The 16,655-nt window shown below is 45.8% G+C and overlaps 1 protein-coding gene across 1 annotated transcript in view; it reads left to right on the forward strand.

Moving 5' to 3' along the window:
• The first annotated feature begins 2,991 nt into the window (after positions 1–2,991).
• Positions 2,992–16,655, forward strand: part of ercc6l (excision repair cross-complementation group 6-like) — a 33,136-nt gene continuing 19,472 nt past the window's right edge. The window contains exons 1-2 of the mRNA XM_059980296.1: positions 2,992–3,534; positions 7,470–8,708. Of these exons, the coding sequence (XP_059836279.1) occupies positions 3,147–3,534; positions 7,470–8,708 (1,627 nt within the window). The 5' untranslated portion in view covers positions 2,992–3,146. The remainder of the gene's footprint in view (positions 3,535–7,469; positions 8,709–16,655) is intronic.

A 16,655-nucleotide genomic window follows, 5' to 3' on the forward strand; every position in this document is an offset into this window, starting at 1 on the left:
TCTCTTCAGCGAGGAGAAGAGGCACGGGAAAACAGACGCCCCCAGCCTCATCCCCTTCCCCCCGACCCCTCGTCATAAGGAATTTCTTCAATTCCACGAGGTACAAGTCAGCGTTATGGAGTTCCTGCCTTTAGTAGCTGTGCCGAAGAGGGGATGAACTTGCAACCTTTTTTTTGTTTAGATTGCTGTCGTTTGCTTCGCTTGTTTGTATGATTTTTTTTTCTCCTGCGCATCAAGCGGTCGTCTTTCATTTATTTTTATTTTTTTCTTTAATTGAGCTTCTTTTGTGTTTCTTGCTTTGTGGCAACCCGTGAGCAAGCAAATCTCAAGGTTGTATAATTTATAATTTTTATAACAATTTTTATTGCAACACCAACAAATTACATTCAATACAACCAGTTGCCGATTGCATTTTGACTGTTTAACCCAGCCACCCCAACCCTCATCGCCATCCCCTCTCCCGCTTTCTCTCCCCCTACCCCTCTCCCTTCCACCAACCAACTGAATAGTAGTGCATACACAGACAGAGCATTCCCATTTTAACAAATCTTTTAAGTTAGATATTAAATTTGTCCACATTAAGATTGTGTATGGTCGTACATCATTTACTCTTGCTCATGATAATTCCAGGTAAGAAATGTCCAAAAAGCTCCGAAGTCAGTGAGTACTTGAAATATCATGGGGAGGTTTCCGACGCTGGACTACAATCTTCTTAGCTGCAGTCAGGCCTGCCAGCCAGTTTTGCGCACTTTTTCCGTAAGGGAAAGGTGGGAGTCATCTTTTAGAAGTTGTACAGCGGGGTCCATTGGTAATTGTACCCCTGTTAGTTCTGTAACCTTCCCCCTCAAACCAAAAAACCCTGGACATTCCCATACAACATGTATAAAAGAGTCAACAGTTCCGGGGAGGCAAAATGAGCAATATGGGTCAGGAACCAGTCCCATTTGATGTCTAATTCTCGGTGTTAGATATGCTCTATGACAAAATTTCAAGTGTATATACCGATGATTTGGGTTTTTCGAAGCACCGGCAGCATTATCCCAAATCACATCCCAGTCTTTCTTGTCCCAACTCAGATATGTCCCTCTCCCAGGCTTTCATTCCTGATGTGGGCATGTATTTCTGGGAGTTTAATTTATCATAGATATATGACACTGTCTGTCTTGGAGCACCCTGTATCCAACTTAAAATGGGATGGTCCCTTAATTCTGACCCCGTAGGCTTTACAAGCTGATCTAACTCCAAAGTAGAATAATTTATACATTCTTTGATAATAAATGAATCTTGACAACCGACCCTTCTGGAAGTCTCCTTAAGCACATTATCCCTTCCAGGACATAGGCCGCCGACACCAGCTCGCCAGATTACTCTCTTCTGACCCACTTTCAAGTTGTCCGCAAATCATCTTCGAAGATCCTTCCTGTACAAGAGAATGACATCTTTGGAGCCTCTGTAGGCGATTCCGTGGTACTGTTTTTTAACGGGAGCCAACCCTGTGCCTAATCTCCTCCTTCCGCAGCCGGGCTGGACTGTCCATGGCGCAGTTCCCTTGGGAGGAGGGAAAGTAGCGCGGGGTTTGTTGTGTTTGCACAGCTGACATGCTGTAACTGCACACCATTGCATTGACACAGTGTATAGAGCTGTTAGTCGTCAAGAGTTCCTCTCTCACTTGAACATATATTATTTCTGTTTTTGCACTATTTTAACTTCTAATATACGTATATACTACCTGTAGTTGATATAATTACATATTTTTTCTATATTATTATGCATTGCATTGTACTGCTATAGCTAGGTTAAAAAATTCCACGATATATGTCGGTGATATTACACGTGATTCTGATTCTATCTCAAGGGGATAAAGTTAGATCTCTGTTCTTTGGGGTTTAAAAGACTGAGGGATGATCTTTTTTAAACCTGGAAGACCTAGACAGGAACAGGATAGGGTAGGGGTTATGATTATTCCATTACTCGGAGAGTAGGTTACAACATTTGAGGGGAGAGGTGGGATGATTTCAAACCTTTGAGGTTCTCCGTTGGTCGGGGTCGACCATGGGTGCTGCGTCCCAGCTATCTACGTGATATGAAAGCCAGGGCAGTACCATTAAGGAGAGCAATCTCCTTAATGGCCCATGTAGTCAGCTCCCCATCTCCATGCAGTAGATAGAAACCAAAGGAACGGCGGAGACCCATACAGTATGGCACCAGCGCAGTAGTTGCCAGTTAATTCTGAACTCAACGTTGGACTGCCTTAGGGATCCCTGAGGTCACACTTTGAGAGGGGAGCAGTACTGAGGGAATGTCGCATTGTGAACCTACTTACTCGTGAGTTCTCCTGATGCAGGTCAAACCTCAATCTCTAATTTCTCAAAGACACACAGTTACGCACCCGATTAAGTGTTCAATCTTTGGGACCGACTGACCACGATTGGCCCCACCCTGTGACCTACTGAACATTGGCATCAGACATCTGGGTTTGGGCCTCAGATCCTGCTGGCATTTGACGCAGTTCCCTCAAGATGCCTACCACCGCCACTAGGATACCACCCAGGTTCCGCCCCTCGACTGGGGTAGCCAACCGGCCTAGATCTTGCCCAGTCCAGACACGACGTTTATGGCTCGTCTTACAATGTTGGCTAGACTTAAGTCCCATCTGTCCCTGCATCTCACCGCAAGACCCCGCTCCCTCACCAACACAGCCACACTCCCTCCCCGCGCACTGGCAGCGCACTCGCCCAAACATTCACCTTTGACCCAGTCGTAATCACCCCTCCCTCAGCTGAAGCATTTAAACTCTTCCTTCTGACTGGTTAATCGACCTGTCATTTACAGCTAGGTCCCACCCTTCGTACCCGCCTCTGCGATTATCTGCCTATCACATTAAATATCCCACCCTCCTGCTCTGACGCTAGTACATAAGCCACGCCCCCTTCCCGAGCGCCTGTGCGGTTTTCAACCCGCGGCGCGAGACAAAGATGGTGGTGGCGGCGGAGAGCGGTGTACCCGCCTTTGACTGCTCTGTGGCGCCGACGGATCGCACCCTGAGCTCCGAGCAGCTAGAGCGGTACCGCAAATGCGTGGCCCGTGCAAAAGAGCAGGCGCGGTCGGGCAATCTGCAGGCGGCTCTTGACCTGTTGTCGGAGGCCATGACGCTGCGGCCGAGTGAGCGGCTGGAGCGGCGGATACAGAAGGTGCAAGAGGCGCTGGAGGCTCAGGACGATGAGGGTGAAGACGAGGACGAGTGGGTGCCCGTTGAAGGTTGCGAGTTACGCCTCTACCGCCAGCTTTACGAGCGGCTGCACCCGCATCAGCGGCGCGGCGTAGCCTTCCTGCATCGCCTGTATGCCGAACAGCGCGGCGGCGGCATCCTGGCGGACGATATGGGCCTGGGCAAGACGATACAGTTGCTTGCCTTCCTCTCGGGCATGTTCGATGCCCGCCTGTTGCACAGCGTACTTGTGCTGATGCCCGCCTCCCTGATAACTAACTGGATGGACGAGTTCGCCAGCTGGACACCGGGGCTCCGAGTCAAGGGTGAGGTGATGGTCTTCGGGTGGGGAGCAGGCGGGGGTGAGAACTCTGGCAAGCGGAGCGTGATCGGGGTGAGGAAAGGTGTGGAAGTTCCTTGAAGTGGGTTGGAGAGGGGATCTGAGCTCGGAGAGGTGGGCCTGGGGAAGGGTGAGATGGGATGAGGAAGGTTGAAAGTGTCTGGGAGCAGGAAGTGTGGGGTGAGGGGGCACAGGAGTTTGAGAAACATAGAAAATCTACAGCACTATACAGGCCCTTCGGCCCACAAAGTTTTGCCGAACATGTCCCTACTTCAGAAACTACTATGCTTATTACTAACCCTCTGTTTTTCTAAGCTCCAATGTACCTATTCAAAAGTCTCTTAAAAGACCATATCATATCCGCCTCCACCACTGTTGTCGGCAGCCCATTCCACGCACTCACTACTCTGAGTAAAAAAAAACTTACCCTGACATCTCCTGTGTACCTACTCCCCAGCACCTTAAACCTGTGTCCTCTTGTGGCAACCATTTCAGCCCTGGGGAAAAGCCTCTGACTATCCACAGGATCTTATCATCTTGTACACCTCTATCAGGTCCTGAAATCTGGGAGATCCTTCATGGTTTTCTACACACCTATAAGAGGGCTCTTAATTTGTTCCAATGAGAAGTACTAACTGTCTCCATAATTCAAGTCCAAACAACATCCTTGTAAATCTTCTCTGCCCTCTGTCCAGTGTAAAGGGATGTTTCCCATAGTGTGGTGACTGTATCTGCATGATTTTCTAAATGTGTTCTCACCAATGTCTTCTACAAGTGCTACATGACACCCAACTTCTATATCCACTTTCCTGACTGATGACTGTGCCAAGAACTCCCTACTGTGCCCTATGGCACCTCTTTCAGGGAACTATGCATCTCCACCCCTAAGCTAGTAGGTCCCTGCTATTCACTGTGAAAGTCCTGCCCTCATTTATCTTCCCACACTTATCTCAGCTCAACTACACAGTTGATCAAGATTAATCTAAATCCTGAAAAACTCAAAAGCACCATAGAAGATTGGTTGACTGGTAGAAGGCACAGTGTAGGAATAAAAGGGACCTTTCCTGGTTGTCTGCCAGTGACTAGTGGTGTGTCGCAGGGTCCGTGTTGGGACAGATTCTTTTTGCATTGTATGTCAATGATTTGGATGATGGAAGTGATGGCTTTGTGGTCAAGTTTGTGGATGACCCAAAGGTAGGTGGGAGTGCAGGTAGTATTGAGGACGCAGGGTTTCTGCAGAAAAGCTTAAACAGATGAGAAGAATAGTCAGGAGTGGATGATGGAATATTGCGTAAGGAAGTGTATGGTAATGCACTTTGGTAGAAGGAATAAAGGTGTAGATTATTTTCAAAATGGGGAAAAAATTGTACATAGGGGCTTGGGGGTCCTTGTGCAGGATTCCCTGAAGGTTGACTTGCAGGTTGAGTTGGTGGTAATGTTGTAAACTTCTTTCGACCTACCTGATGCAAAGACACCATGTACTACGGTGAAAGTAACTTTAACTCTTTATTAGCAAATTACTCCAGAGAATCCTCCTTAAGCACTCTCTCTCGAGGCTGCTTCGAGGGTCTCTTTCCACTGAAGCAAATACAGTTCTTTTTATATCCATACAGTCACGTGCACAGATACATGGCGGTTAACCCCCTTAGTTTCTGTACAGATGAGTATTGTTAACTTTTTCAGTCATAAGTTGTTCATATAACAGTTTTAATTGTCACTGTGTCTGGATATAGACAGACAAAGCCTCCTGCCCTTGAAAATAGCCACTCTTTTTAATGCTCATCTTGCAGGTGTCATAAGGGGTACAAAGCAGAATGTTCCTTACAGCAATTAATCAAGCAATAATATAAGTTACTCGAAGCAAACACAAAGTTAAGCACAGATCGTATACCAAGGATGATGTCACCCGCTCAGCTTATCTTATGAGAAAGCATTTGTGCTTCTCTAGTTTTTCCTCAAGCTCTTAGCTGCTATGACCCTTACAAAAAAATGGCCAGGGTCACAAACGGCCTACGAGATGCTAACTTCTTAACATTACAGTAAGGATGGCAAATGCAATGTTAGCATTCATTTTGAGAGGACTAGAATATAAAAGCAAGTAAGTAATGCTGAGGCTTTATAAAGCACTGGTCAGGCAGAACTTGGGAGTATTGTGAGGATTTTTCAGCCCATAACTTTTCTGAGAAAAGCTTTGCTGGCATTGGAGAGTGCCCAGTGGAGGCTCTTGATAATGTTCCTGGGAATGAAAGTGAGCTTTTGATGTCTCTGAAATAAGCTTAGAAGAATGGGGAAGGATCTCATTGAAACCTACTGAATATTGAAAAGCCCAGAAAGTGGATGTGGAGAGGATGTTTCCTATGGTGGGTGAGTCTAGGACCAGAGGGTTCAGCCTCAGAAGGATGTCCCTTTGGAGCAAAGATGAGGAATTTCTTTAGCTGGAGGGGTTGGTGAACCTGTGAAATTTTTTGCCACAGGTGGCTGTGGAGGCAAAGCCATTGGTTATATTTTAAGCCACAGTTGATAGGTATTTGATTATTAAGGGTGTCAAAGATTATGGGGAGAATAAATTAGCAATGATGGCATGGCAGAGTAGAAGCAATGGCCTGAGTGGCCTAATTCTGCTCCTATGACCACATGTTGGAGGAGCTCAGCTGTTCAGGGAGCATTTCTGGAGAGGAATAAACAGTTGATCTTGATGGGATTATGATGGAAGTTTCTAAAATTGAGAGACATGAATGGGATAAGACATTCAGAATGTTTTGCTCTAGGGTAGAAATGGCAGTTACTGGAGGGCATAGATTTAAGGGGAGAAGAGAAATCCTTAAAGGAGCTATGCAAGATATTTTTGCATACAGTGATAGGTCTCTGAGGCCAGGGGAGGTGGTAGAAAGGGATATGTTAACAATATTGAATAGGTGGTTAGACCCGCAAACAGGCAGGTTTCCTGTGCTGACTAATTGTTTAACTTGCAGTTGTAGGCCAAAGGGCCTGTCCTGGTGTGCTTTCGAGCTGGAGTGGGGGTGTTTGAGAGGGCTTGGGGAGAGAAAGGAGGCCAGGGTTAGGTTGATAGAACCATGGACCGGAAACTGCTGACATAGAAGAGAGCTGAAATGAATAAATATTTTTAAGGGTGGAGAGATGATTAGTGCTGGGGATTTTGTCTTGGAAATAACCGTTTATGCCTGGCAGTAATCATCCACTGGAGTGCTCTGATTTTGTTGAAAGTGTGTGGTAAGCTGTACTGTGAGGTCATCATGTTTCTTGTCGTTTGAGCAAAACGCTGCAAATGGAGTTTAACTTGGAGGTTCAGAGTTCAAAAGTAAATTTGACTCCCCTCACATTAAGCTCCAAAGGAACAGAATAGTCAGTGAAAAGCTACAAAGATGGACAAACAATGTGCAAAAGACAGTGTGAAAATATTAAAAAGGTAAGATAAAATAAATACATTAAGCATGCAATTTGGGAAGGGAAATCAAAGGGATTTTTGTATAACTGGAGAGAGGACAAATGAATCAAAAGGAGGTCATACCGTATGCAGGGGAAGATGTCTAGATGTTCTAACACAATTAGTTGGTAGGCAGAGCAGAATTAGTGACCTCAATATCACAGAGGTTGCCGAAACATCTTGGGTCGAAGGGTCTGCAGGGATACCTTCACTGTTTCACTCACCAACTGTTCCCATAACCTATGGACTCACTTTCAAGGACTCTTAATCTCCTGTTCTCTATTACTCATATTTTTTGCACACTGTCTGCCCATCTTGAATGTAGTTTTTCACTGGTTCTATTGTCTTTTTGAATTTACTGTGAATCCCCGCAAGAAATGAATCTTGGGGTACTGTATGATGACGTTTATATATTTTAATCTTTGAACTGTTTCTATGTTCTGTTCTTATCAACGCGTTTCTCTCAATTTCTGTAGCCTTCCATGGCTCCAAGGCAGAACGGACCCGGAACCTGGAGAAGGTGCAGCGAAAAGGAGGGGTGGTCATCACCACCTACCAGCTGGTGATCTATAACTTGGAGCAGCTCTGTCACCTGGACGGCCAGCCATTCACCTGGGACTACATGGTCTTGGACGAGGCACACAAGATCAAATCCCAACTCAGCAAGACCACCAAGCACGTCAATGCCATCCTGGCCAAGAACAGGGTCCTACTGACTGGCACCCCCCTGCAGAACAACCTGCAGGAGATGTGGACCCTCTTTGACTTCGCCTGCCAGGGCTCGCTGCTGGGGCCCCTGAAGACCTTTAAGACAATGTATGAGAACCCTATCACCCGGGCGAGAGAAAAGGACGCCAGCCCGGCAGAGAAGGAGCTGGGACTTCGCATCTCCGAGACACTCATGAGTCTGATCGAGCCCTACTTCCTGCGGCGGACAAAGGAAGGCATTCGGGACTTGGAGGAGCGGTCCCTGGAGGCAGAAACAGGGGGACGGAGGCCAGCGGCCAAGGGCAACATGCTGTCCCTGAGCCGAAAGAACGACCTGATTGTGTGGGTCCACCTCAGCCCCATCCAGGAGGAGATCTACCGCAAGTTTGTGTCATCCGAACTGGTCCAGGAGCTGCTGCAGACCAAGCTTTCTCCGTTGGTTCAGCTCAACAACCTGAAGAAGCTGTGCGACCACCCGAGGCTGCTGTCCAGGAGGGTCTGGGGGGAGCTGGGGCTGGACGGGGGTGATGGTGACAGTTATGACATCTGTCGGGTCTCCAACGAGCTGCTGGTCCAAGAGTCGGGCAAGTTGGTCTTCCTGCTGGGTTTACTGGAGAGGCTGCGGGAGGAGGGCCACCGGACCCTGGTCTTCTCCCAGTCACGCAAGATGCTGGACATTGTCCAGAGGGTGCTGACCGCCAGGGGCTTCCAGCTGGCCCGCATAGATGGCACCATGGGCTTGCCTGAGCGGCAGAAGGTGGTGGAGAGCTTCCAGCGCTACTCCCACTGCTCTGTCTTCCTACTCACCACCCAGGTGGGTGGAGTGGGCCTCACCCTCACCGCTGCCAACCGGGTGGTGATCATTGACCCCAGCTGGAACCCTGCCACTGACGCCCAGGCCGTGGACAGGGCATACAGAATTGGGCAGACTGAAGATGTGCTCATCTACCGCCTGGTCACCTGTGGCAGCGTGGAGGAAAAGATCTATAGGAGGCAGATCTTCAAGGGTGAGTCCCAGCAACGGCAGCTCAGGGCAAGAGGCGGTGGGAGGGGTGGGTCAGTGTCTTGTCTTGGTGGGTTGCATTTTGTGGGACAGGAGCACCAGGTCCAATTGTTGGGGAGAGACTACCACAGCAATCAAGCAGGACCAACTTTGGAGATGTAGCCTTTGGGGGTGATGGCTATGGAATCTGGAGTTGAGGTAGAGGGTTGGGCAACCAGCAGATGGATTGAATAGCATCTCATGTCAGTGGGTAGGAGGGAGGTAAAGGGCTTCTCTCTCTATTTTGGTTTGCCTCTGTTGATCTGAACACGGTAAGCATGCTATGTTGGTGCTGTGCTATGTTGAGTTTGTAAAATGTTTGCAGCAATACATAGAGGTACCAACTAGAGAAGGGGCAGTGTTGGATCTCCTGTTAGTGAATGATATAGGTCAGGTGACGGAGGTATGTTTTGGGGAGCACTTCGGGTCCAGTGATCACAATGCCATTAGTTTCAATATAATTATGGAGAAGGATAGGACTGGACCCAGGGTTGAGATTTTTGCTTGGAGAAAGGCTAACTTTGAGGAGATGCGAAAGGATTTAGAAGGAGTGGATTGGAACAATTTGTTTTATGGGAAGGATGTAATTGGGAAATGGAGGTCATTTAAAGGTGAAATTGAGGGTACAGAATCTTTATGTTCCTGTTAGGTTGAAAGGAAAGGTTAAAAGTTTGAGAGGGCCATGGTTTTCAAGGGATATTGGAAACTTGGTTTGGAAAAAGGAGATCTACAACAAATATAGGCAGCATGGAGTAAATGAGGTGCTCGAGGAATATAAAGAATGTAAAAAGAATCTTAAAGAAATTAGAAAAGCTAAAGGAAGATACGAGGTTGCTTTGGCAATTAAAGTGAAAATAAATCCGAAGGGTTTCTACAGTTATATTAATAGCAAAAGGATAGTGAGGGATAAAATTGGTCCCTTAGAGAATCAGAATGGACAGCTATGTGTGGAGCCGTAAGAGATGGGGGAGATTTTGAACAATTTCTTTTCTTCGGTATTCACTAAGGAGAAGGATATTGAATTGTGTAAGGTAATGGAAACAAGTAGGGAAGTTATGGAAACTATGACTATTAAAGAGGAGGAAGTACTGGTACTTTTAAGGAATATAAAAATGGATAAATCTCTGGGTCCTGACAAGATATTCCCTAGGATCCTGAGGGAAGTTGGTGTAGAAATAGCAGGGGCTCTGACAGAAATATTTCAAATCTCATTAGAAACAGTGATGGTGCCGGAGGATTGGCGTATTGCTCATGTGGTTCCATTGTTTAAAAAGGGTTCTAAGAGTAAACCTAGCAATTATAGGCCTGTAAGTTTGACGTCAGTGGTGGGTAAATTAATGGAAAGTATTCTTAGAGATGGTATATATAATTATCTGGATAGACAGGGTCTGATTAGGTGCAGTCAACGTGGATTTATATGTAGAAGGTCAGGTTTGACAAATCTTATTGAATTTTTTGAAGAGGTTACTAGGAAAGTTGACGAGGGTAAAGCAGTGGATGTTGTCTATATGGACTTCAGTAAGGCCTTTGACAAGGTTCCGCACGGAAGGTCAGTTAGGAAGGTTCAATCTTTAGGTGTTAATATTGAAGAAGTAAAATGGATTGAACAATGGCTGGATGGGAGATGCCAGAGTAGTGGTGGATAACTGTTTCAGGTTGGAGGCCGGTGACTAGTGGTGTGAATCAAGAATCTGTACTGGGTAATGATCTGGATGATGGGGTGGTAAATTGGATTAGTAAGTATGCAGATAATAGGTGGCATTGTGGATAATGAAGTAGATTTTCAAAGCTTGCAGAGAGATTTAGGCCAGGTAGAAGAGTGGGCTGAAAGATGGCAGATAGAGTTTAATGCTGATAAGTGTAAGGTGCTACATTTTGGTAGGAATAATCCAAATAGGCCATACATGGTAAGTGGTAGGGCATTGAAGAATGCAGTAGAACAGAGTGATCTAGGAATTATGGTGCATAGTTCCCTAAAGGTGGAATCTCGTGGATAGGATGGTGAAGAAACCTTTTGGTATGTTGGCCTTTATAAATCAAGCATTGAGTACAGAAGTTGGGATGTAATGTTAAAATTGTACAAGGCATTGGTGAGGCCAAATTTGGAATATTGTGTGCAGTTCTGGTCACCGAATTATAGGAAATATGTCAACAAAATAGAGAGTACAGAGGAGATTGACTAGAATGTTACCTGGGTTTCAGCACCTAAGTTACAGGGAAAGATTGAACAAGTTAGGTCTTTATTCTTTGTAGCGTAGAAGGTTGAGGGGGGACTTGATAGAGGTATTTAAAATTATGGGGGGGGGGTTGGATAGAGTTGACGTGGATAGGTTTTTTTCCATTGAGAGATTAGGAAATTCAAACAAGAGGACATGAGTTGAGAGTTAAGGGGCAAAAGTTTAGGGCTGACATGAGGGGGAACTTAGAGTGGTAGCTGTGGAATGAGCTTCCAGTAGAAGTGGTAGAGGCAGGTTCGATTTTGTTATTTAAAATAAAATTGAATAGGTATATGGACAGGACAGGAAAGGAATGGAGGGTTATGGGCTGAGTGCAGGTAAGTGGGACTAGGTGAGAGTAAGCGTTTGGCATAGATTAGAAGGGTTGAGATGGCCTGTTTCCGTGCAGTAATTGTTATTTGGTAATGTGTGCCTCACTTGCGGTCTGCCCCCAGCACATCTATATTTGGCTGTTAATGCAAACAACACATTTCACTGTATGCTGTACTTTTGATAGATAAACTTGAATTTGAATCATTGGCAATGCAAAATTGGCCTCTTGGCTCACCCGTCATCTCCTTACCTGGACTTACCTGTATACCTTTTTGCTCACTCTACCCTTTCCCCTCTCCTCTATATTCACCACCTTCTCTTCCATTCAGAACAGCTGAAGAGTCTCATTAAAAAAGCAAAGATGCTTGAAAGTTACATGGATAGAAACAGTTCAGAGGGATGCACAAAGTGCTGGGGGAGCTCAGCAGTTCAGGCAGTATCTGTGGAGAGGAACAAACAGTTGATGTTTTGGACTGGGACCCTTCATCAGGTCTGGATATGGGCCAAATGCAGATGAATGGGGTGGGTACCTTGGTTGGCATAGACCAGTTCAGCTTAAGGGCCAAAGGATTAATGAGACCCTTCACCTGTGCTGAAAGACTCATCAGTCACTTTACATATCCATTCCCCACACCAGGAGAGCCTCAGTTTTTATTTCTTTACTCCAGACCTAACCATGTCCCCTCCACCACTGCTCTCCTCCATCTAGCAGAATTTGTTTTCACTCTAAATAATTTCTCCTTTGATTCCTCCCACTTCAAACAAAGGGTGTAGCCATGGGCACTTGCATGGGTCCCAGCTATGCCTGCCTGTTTGTTGCTTACATGGAGCAGTCAATGTTCCAAGCCTACACTGGTGACCATCCTGCACTTTTCCAATGCTACCTGGACTGCATTGTTGCTGCTTCCTGCAACCATACTGAACTCATTGACTTCATCCATTTTGCCTTCAACTTCCACTCTGCCCTCAAGTTTACCTGGTCCACTGTCATGATCTGGTCACACTGGGGTTGGAGGAACAACACCTTATATTCCATTTGTGTAGCCTCCAAACTGATGGCATGAACATCGATTTCTCAAACTTTTGGTAATGCCCCCCTTCACCACTTCCCATCCCCTTTTCTGTATCTCACATCATCTTGTCCACTCATTGCCTCTCTAGTGCTCTTCCGGGGTCTTCTGTCTTTCCAGCTCTTTACTTCATCTCTCTTCTCTCCCCCCCCCCCCCCCACCCCCACTGTTTCAGGTTTCACCTATCATCTTGTTTCTCTCCTTCCCCTCCCCCCACTTTTTAAAAACTTTTTTCTCTAGTCCTGCCAAAGGGTTTCAGTCTGAATCGTCAGCTGTGCTCTTTTCCATCCAGCATTTTGTGTGTGTGGCTTGGATTTCCAGCAGCCACAGCTTTTCTCTCATTTATGGACTGTTTATTCCTTTCATAGATGCTGCCTGACCTGCTGAGTTCCTACAGCATTTTGTATGGTGCTCTGGATCTCCAGTACCTGCAGAATATCTTGTGCTGAGGACCCTTGTGAACCTCTTCAGAACCCTCTTCAAAACTTCCTTATCCTACCTGTAAACACTAGAGATTCTGTGGTTGCTGGAAATCCTAGCAATGTGCACAAAATGCTAGAGAAACTCAGTAGGTCAGGCAGCATCTTCAGAGATGAATAAACAGTCAACATTTTGGGCCTAGACCAGGGGTGGGCAAACTTTTTGACTTGTGGACCACAAAGGGTTCTAAAATTTGACAGGGGGGCCGGACCAGGAGCAGATGGACGGAGTATTTTGGTAATACACCTCATAAGAGAAAATAAAATATCATGGGATATGTAGAAAACATGTGCTTTAATTTCAATTGAAAATGAACAAATGCATTACAACAAAATATCTGTCATTGAAGTCCCATGGTATTTAGCTATTTATTGAAATGACTTTTAAAACACTGAAAATTAAAGGAATAAAATACAGCTTTTTTTAATAGTAACAGTTATTATTTTAAAGCACTGAAAATTCTGTCATTCTTCAAGATGTTATCATCATCACTCTCCTCCTGACTGTCTTTATTTCAAAAACGTTAGGAGATGCAGGTCTACTTGTCCTGCTCCTTCTTATTCAATTGTCCTCTTTGCCACAACTCAACAACGACCAGCACAAAGACAGAACAATATCAGCGCGCCAGTATGCGGAGCGCATTTTTTATTTTGAGAACGTACATGCACCTGCGCACTACTCATCTCCATCACTTAACAGAAATGACATGTAACATGTAAGGCTTATTGAAAAAAAATTTTCAAATGCATTCTTTACATAACACAACAAAGAAACTTATTTTTAATTTCAGTGGGAACATTGTTTTTGGTCTCCCTTTTTAGCCAGCGCATCAAAGTCTGGATTTAGTTTTGTTGTGGCGATTCTCAGGATGGATCTGAGGTGTTGGTCAGTTAACTTGGATCTGTGGCTGGCTTTGTTGATGTTCATGACGCTGAACGCCTGTTCACACAAATAGGTCGAGCCGAACAAAGAGTAAAGCGCAAATGTGGAGTAATACACTGCACCTCAACAAAGGTCAATGCATATAGAGTGCGTCATCTATTGGAAAAACGCCAGAATTGCGGGTAAAAAACGTTAACAAGGTTTATTAATATAATTTCATCAAGTTCTGCGGGCCGGATTAAAAAGCTTAATGGGCCGCATATGGCCCGAGGGCCTTAGTTTGCCCATGCCTGGCCTAGACCCTCTATCAGGCCTACCTGTAATCTGCATTATATCCTACCTGTAATAGGGCCAGAACAGCACACAATGCTGTGTGGGCTACCCACAGATTCTGCCTGACCCGCTAAGTACTCCAGTATATTGCTTGGTGCTCTGGGTTCCAGCATCTGCAGTTACCACTGAAAAATGCCTGAAAAAGCAGCTGGAAATCTGAATAAAAATAATGCTGGAAATCACAAGTTGGACAGCATCTGTGGAAAAAGCCAGTTGGCTTAATATCTTTCCTGTCTACTGCCCTCCTTGATCCTGAACACTTCATCAAGGACCTGGAGCATTCAGGTCATGCTCTCCGTTTGCTGCTGCCACCAGGAAGGAGGTACATGGGGCTCACCCACCTGGGTCAGGAACAATTATTACTCCATCATCAGGCTCTTGAATCAATGGTAATAACTTCACTCACCTGAACATTGAACTGCTCCCACAACCTGTGGCGTCACTCTCAAGAACTCTTCATCTCATGCTCTCTCTTGCTAATTTATTTATTTTTGTCTTTTCTTTTTATATTTGCACAGTTTGTCTTTTGCATATCAGATGTTTCTCTTTTTGTGTGTTTTCATTGACTAGCGTTTCTTTGTTTTTGCTGTGAATGCCTCCATGAAAATGAATCTCTGGTTGGGATAAGTGACATGTGCACCTCGATAAATAAATTTACTTTGAACTTTGCTTTAGCCCACAGTCCAGCAGCGAGTTCCAGAGACTGACAGATTCCTCCGCAGGGAGACTCCTGCAGCCTCAGGTCCTGCTCTACTGCATTTACTCTCTTGGTATGACTGAGGCTGTTGTGTGAGTCGTACAACACAGACTTGTACTTCAGCCCATCATTCCCATCCTTCCCCACATTAGCTCAGTAGTCTTCCACTCCTTGGGCAATCTTGAGGCCCTCCGTTGGTTGAGGTCAGCCATGGATGTTGTGCCCTACCTGTCTGTGCTGCGCAAGCCAGGGCAGTACAACATGCAGACCAAGCTGTTGCCCGTGTAGCAGGCTCCCGACACCTTCCCCATGTGTGGATAAAGATGCAAGGCAGTGGGGGTTTGAGATTGGAGTTTTCCTTCTCCGAAGTGAACTGCTAACCATGGCCTACAAGCCCCATCTGCCCAAAGCAACTGGTTTTAAGGTGGCAGTACCAGCCTTTGCCCCTACTCCTGTTAGTAGAAACTGTTCTGCTGGGTTTAGTAGCTAAGCTGTATGTGAAGCCTGGAAGCTGGGCTTGGTTGTGAGAGGCAACTTGGGATGCCCGCCATTAGGAACATTTAATAAGTGGTGGGGATACACTCCCACTGCTACTTCCTCCTCTCTTCCACGCCCCCCACACCCCGGCCACAACAATGATATCCTTAAGGAATCAGAACACAATTTTTTATTATTAACACTAATAAGAAACTCTAAATATAAATACACAAGATAGCTTATATACATTGTATGTCCATAAAGTGTTGCTGGGCTGTACATAAGGTGACTGACAGGAAATAAAGTGGAGGTGTTGATCAGCCTTACAGCTTGGGGAAAGTTACTTTTTTGGGAGTCTTGTTGTCCTGGTGTGGATGCTATCTGGCCTCCTCCCTCATGGGAGTGTGGCAGTCTGAGCAGGGTGGGCAAAATCCTTCATGATGGGCCTTTTCTGGCACCTTTCTATATATTCTGTATGTCCTTGATGGTGCTGTTGCTGCACTGGGCAGTTTTGACTTGTTCTACAGCCCTCCTCCAAAGTGTAAGGTTAATGCCATGTTAATTCCAGACAACCTGTGGAGGCTGGTGTTTATTGGCCAGTTCCTCACGTTATGGGTCAGAGGAATAGTCTGGTGTAGGACCTTGGCCCAAGATGTTGACTGCTTATTCCCCCTCTCGGGGGCACAAGCCTGACCTGCTTTGATACATTGTGTGTGTTGCTGTGGAGAGGTTGAGCAGGCTGGGACTTATTGGAGTGCAGGAGAGCGTAGGAGGCGGTTTTCCAGAGGGATAAGATCACAAGGGGCACAGAGAGAGAGTGAATGCATACATTTTCTCCCCCAGAGTGGAGGAATGAAGAATTAGTCGGGGTAGGTTGAAGGTGAGAAGGGAAAATTTCAATAGTTCTGACACAGAACTATCGTTCAGAGGGTGATGTATATGTAGAATAAACTGTCAGATGAGCTGGTTGAGGCAAAAACATTACCACCATAAGAGATGGGAGCAAAATTAGGCCATAGGGCTCTGCCATTCGATCATGGTTGATTTCATGTGGTCTGTGCATATTGACTATGTGGTGAAAAAGGCACAATAGAGCCATTTTTTACCTCAGCTAGTTGAAGAAGTTTGGTGTGGGCCCCCAAATCCTAAGAATTTTCTACAGGGGCACAATTGAGAGCATCCTGACTGGCTGCATCACTGCCTGGTATGGAAACTGTACTTCTCTCAAATGCAGGACTCTGCAGAGAGTGGTGTGGATAGCGCAGTGCATCTGTAGATGTGAACTTCCCACTATTCGAGATATTTACAAAGACAGGTGTGTAAAAAGGACCCAAAGGATGATTGCGGACCCAAGTCACCCCAACCACAAACTGTTACATCTGCTACCATTTGGGAAATGGTACTGCAGCATAAAAGCCAGAACC

This window comes from Hypanus sabinus, chromosome 9 (genome assembly GCF_030144855.1).
Source record: "Hypanus sabinus isolate sHypSab1 chromosome 9, sHypSab1.hap1, whole genome shotgun sequence".
Lineage (NCBI taxonomy): Eukaryota > Metazoa > Chordata > Chondrichthyes > Myliobatiformes > Dasyatidae > Hypanus > Hypanus sabinus.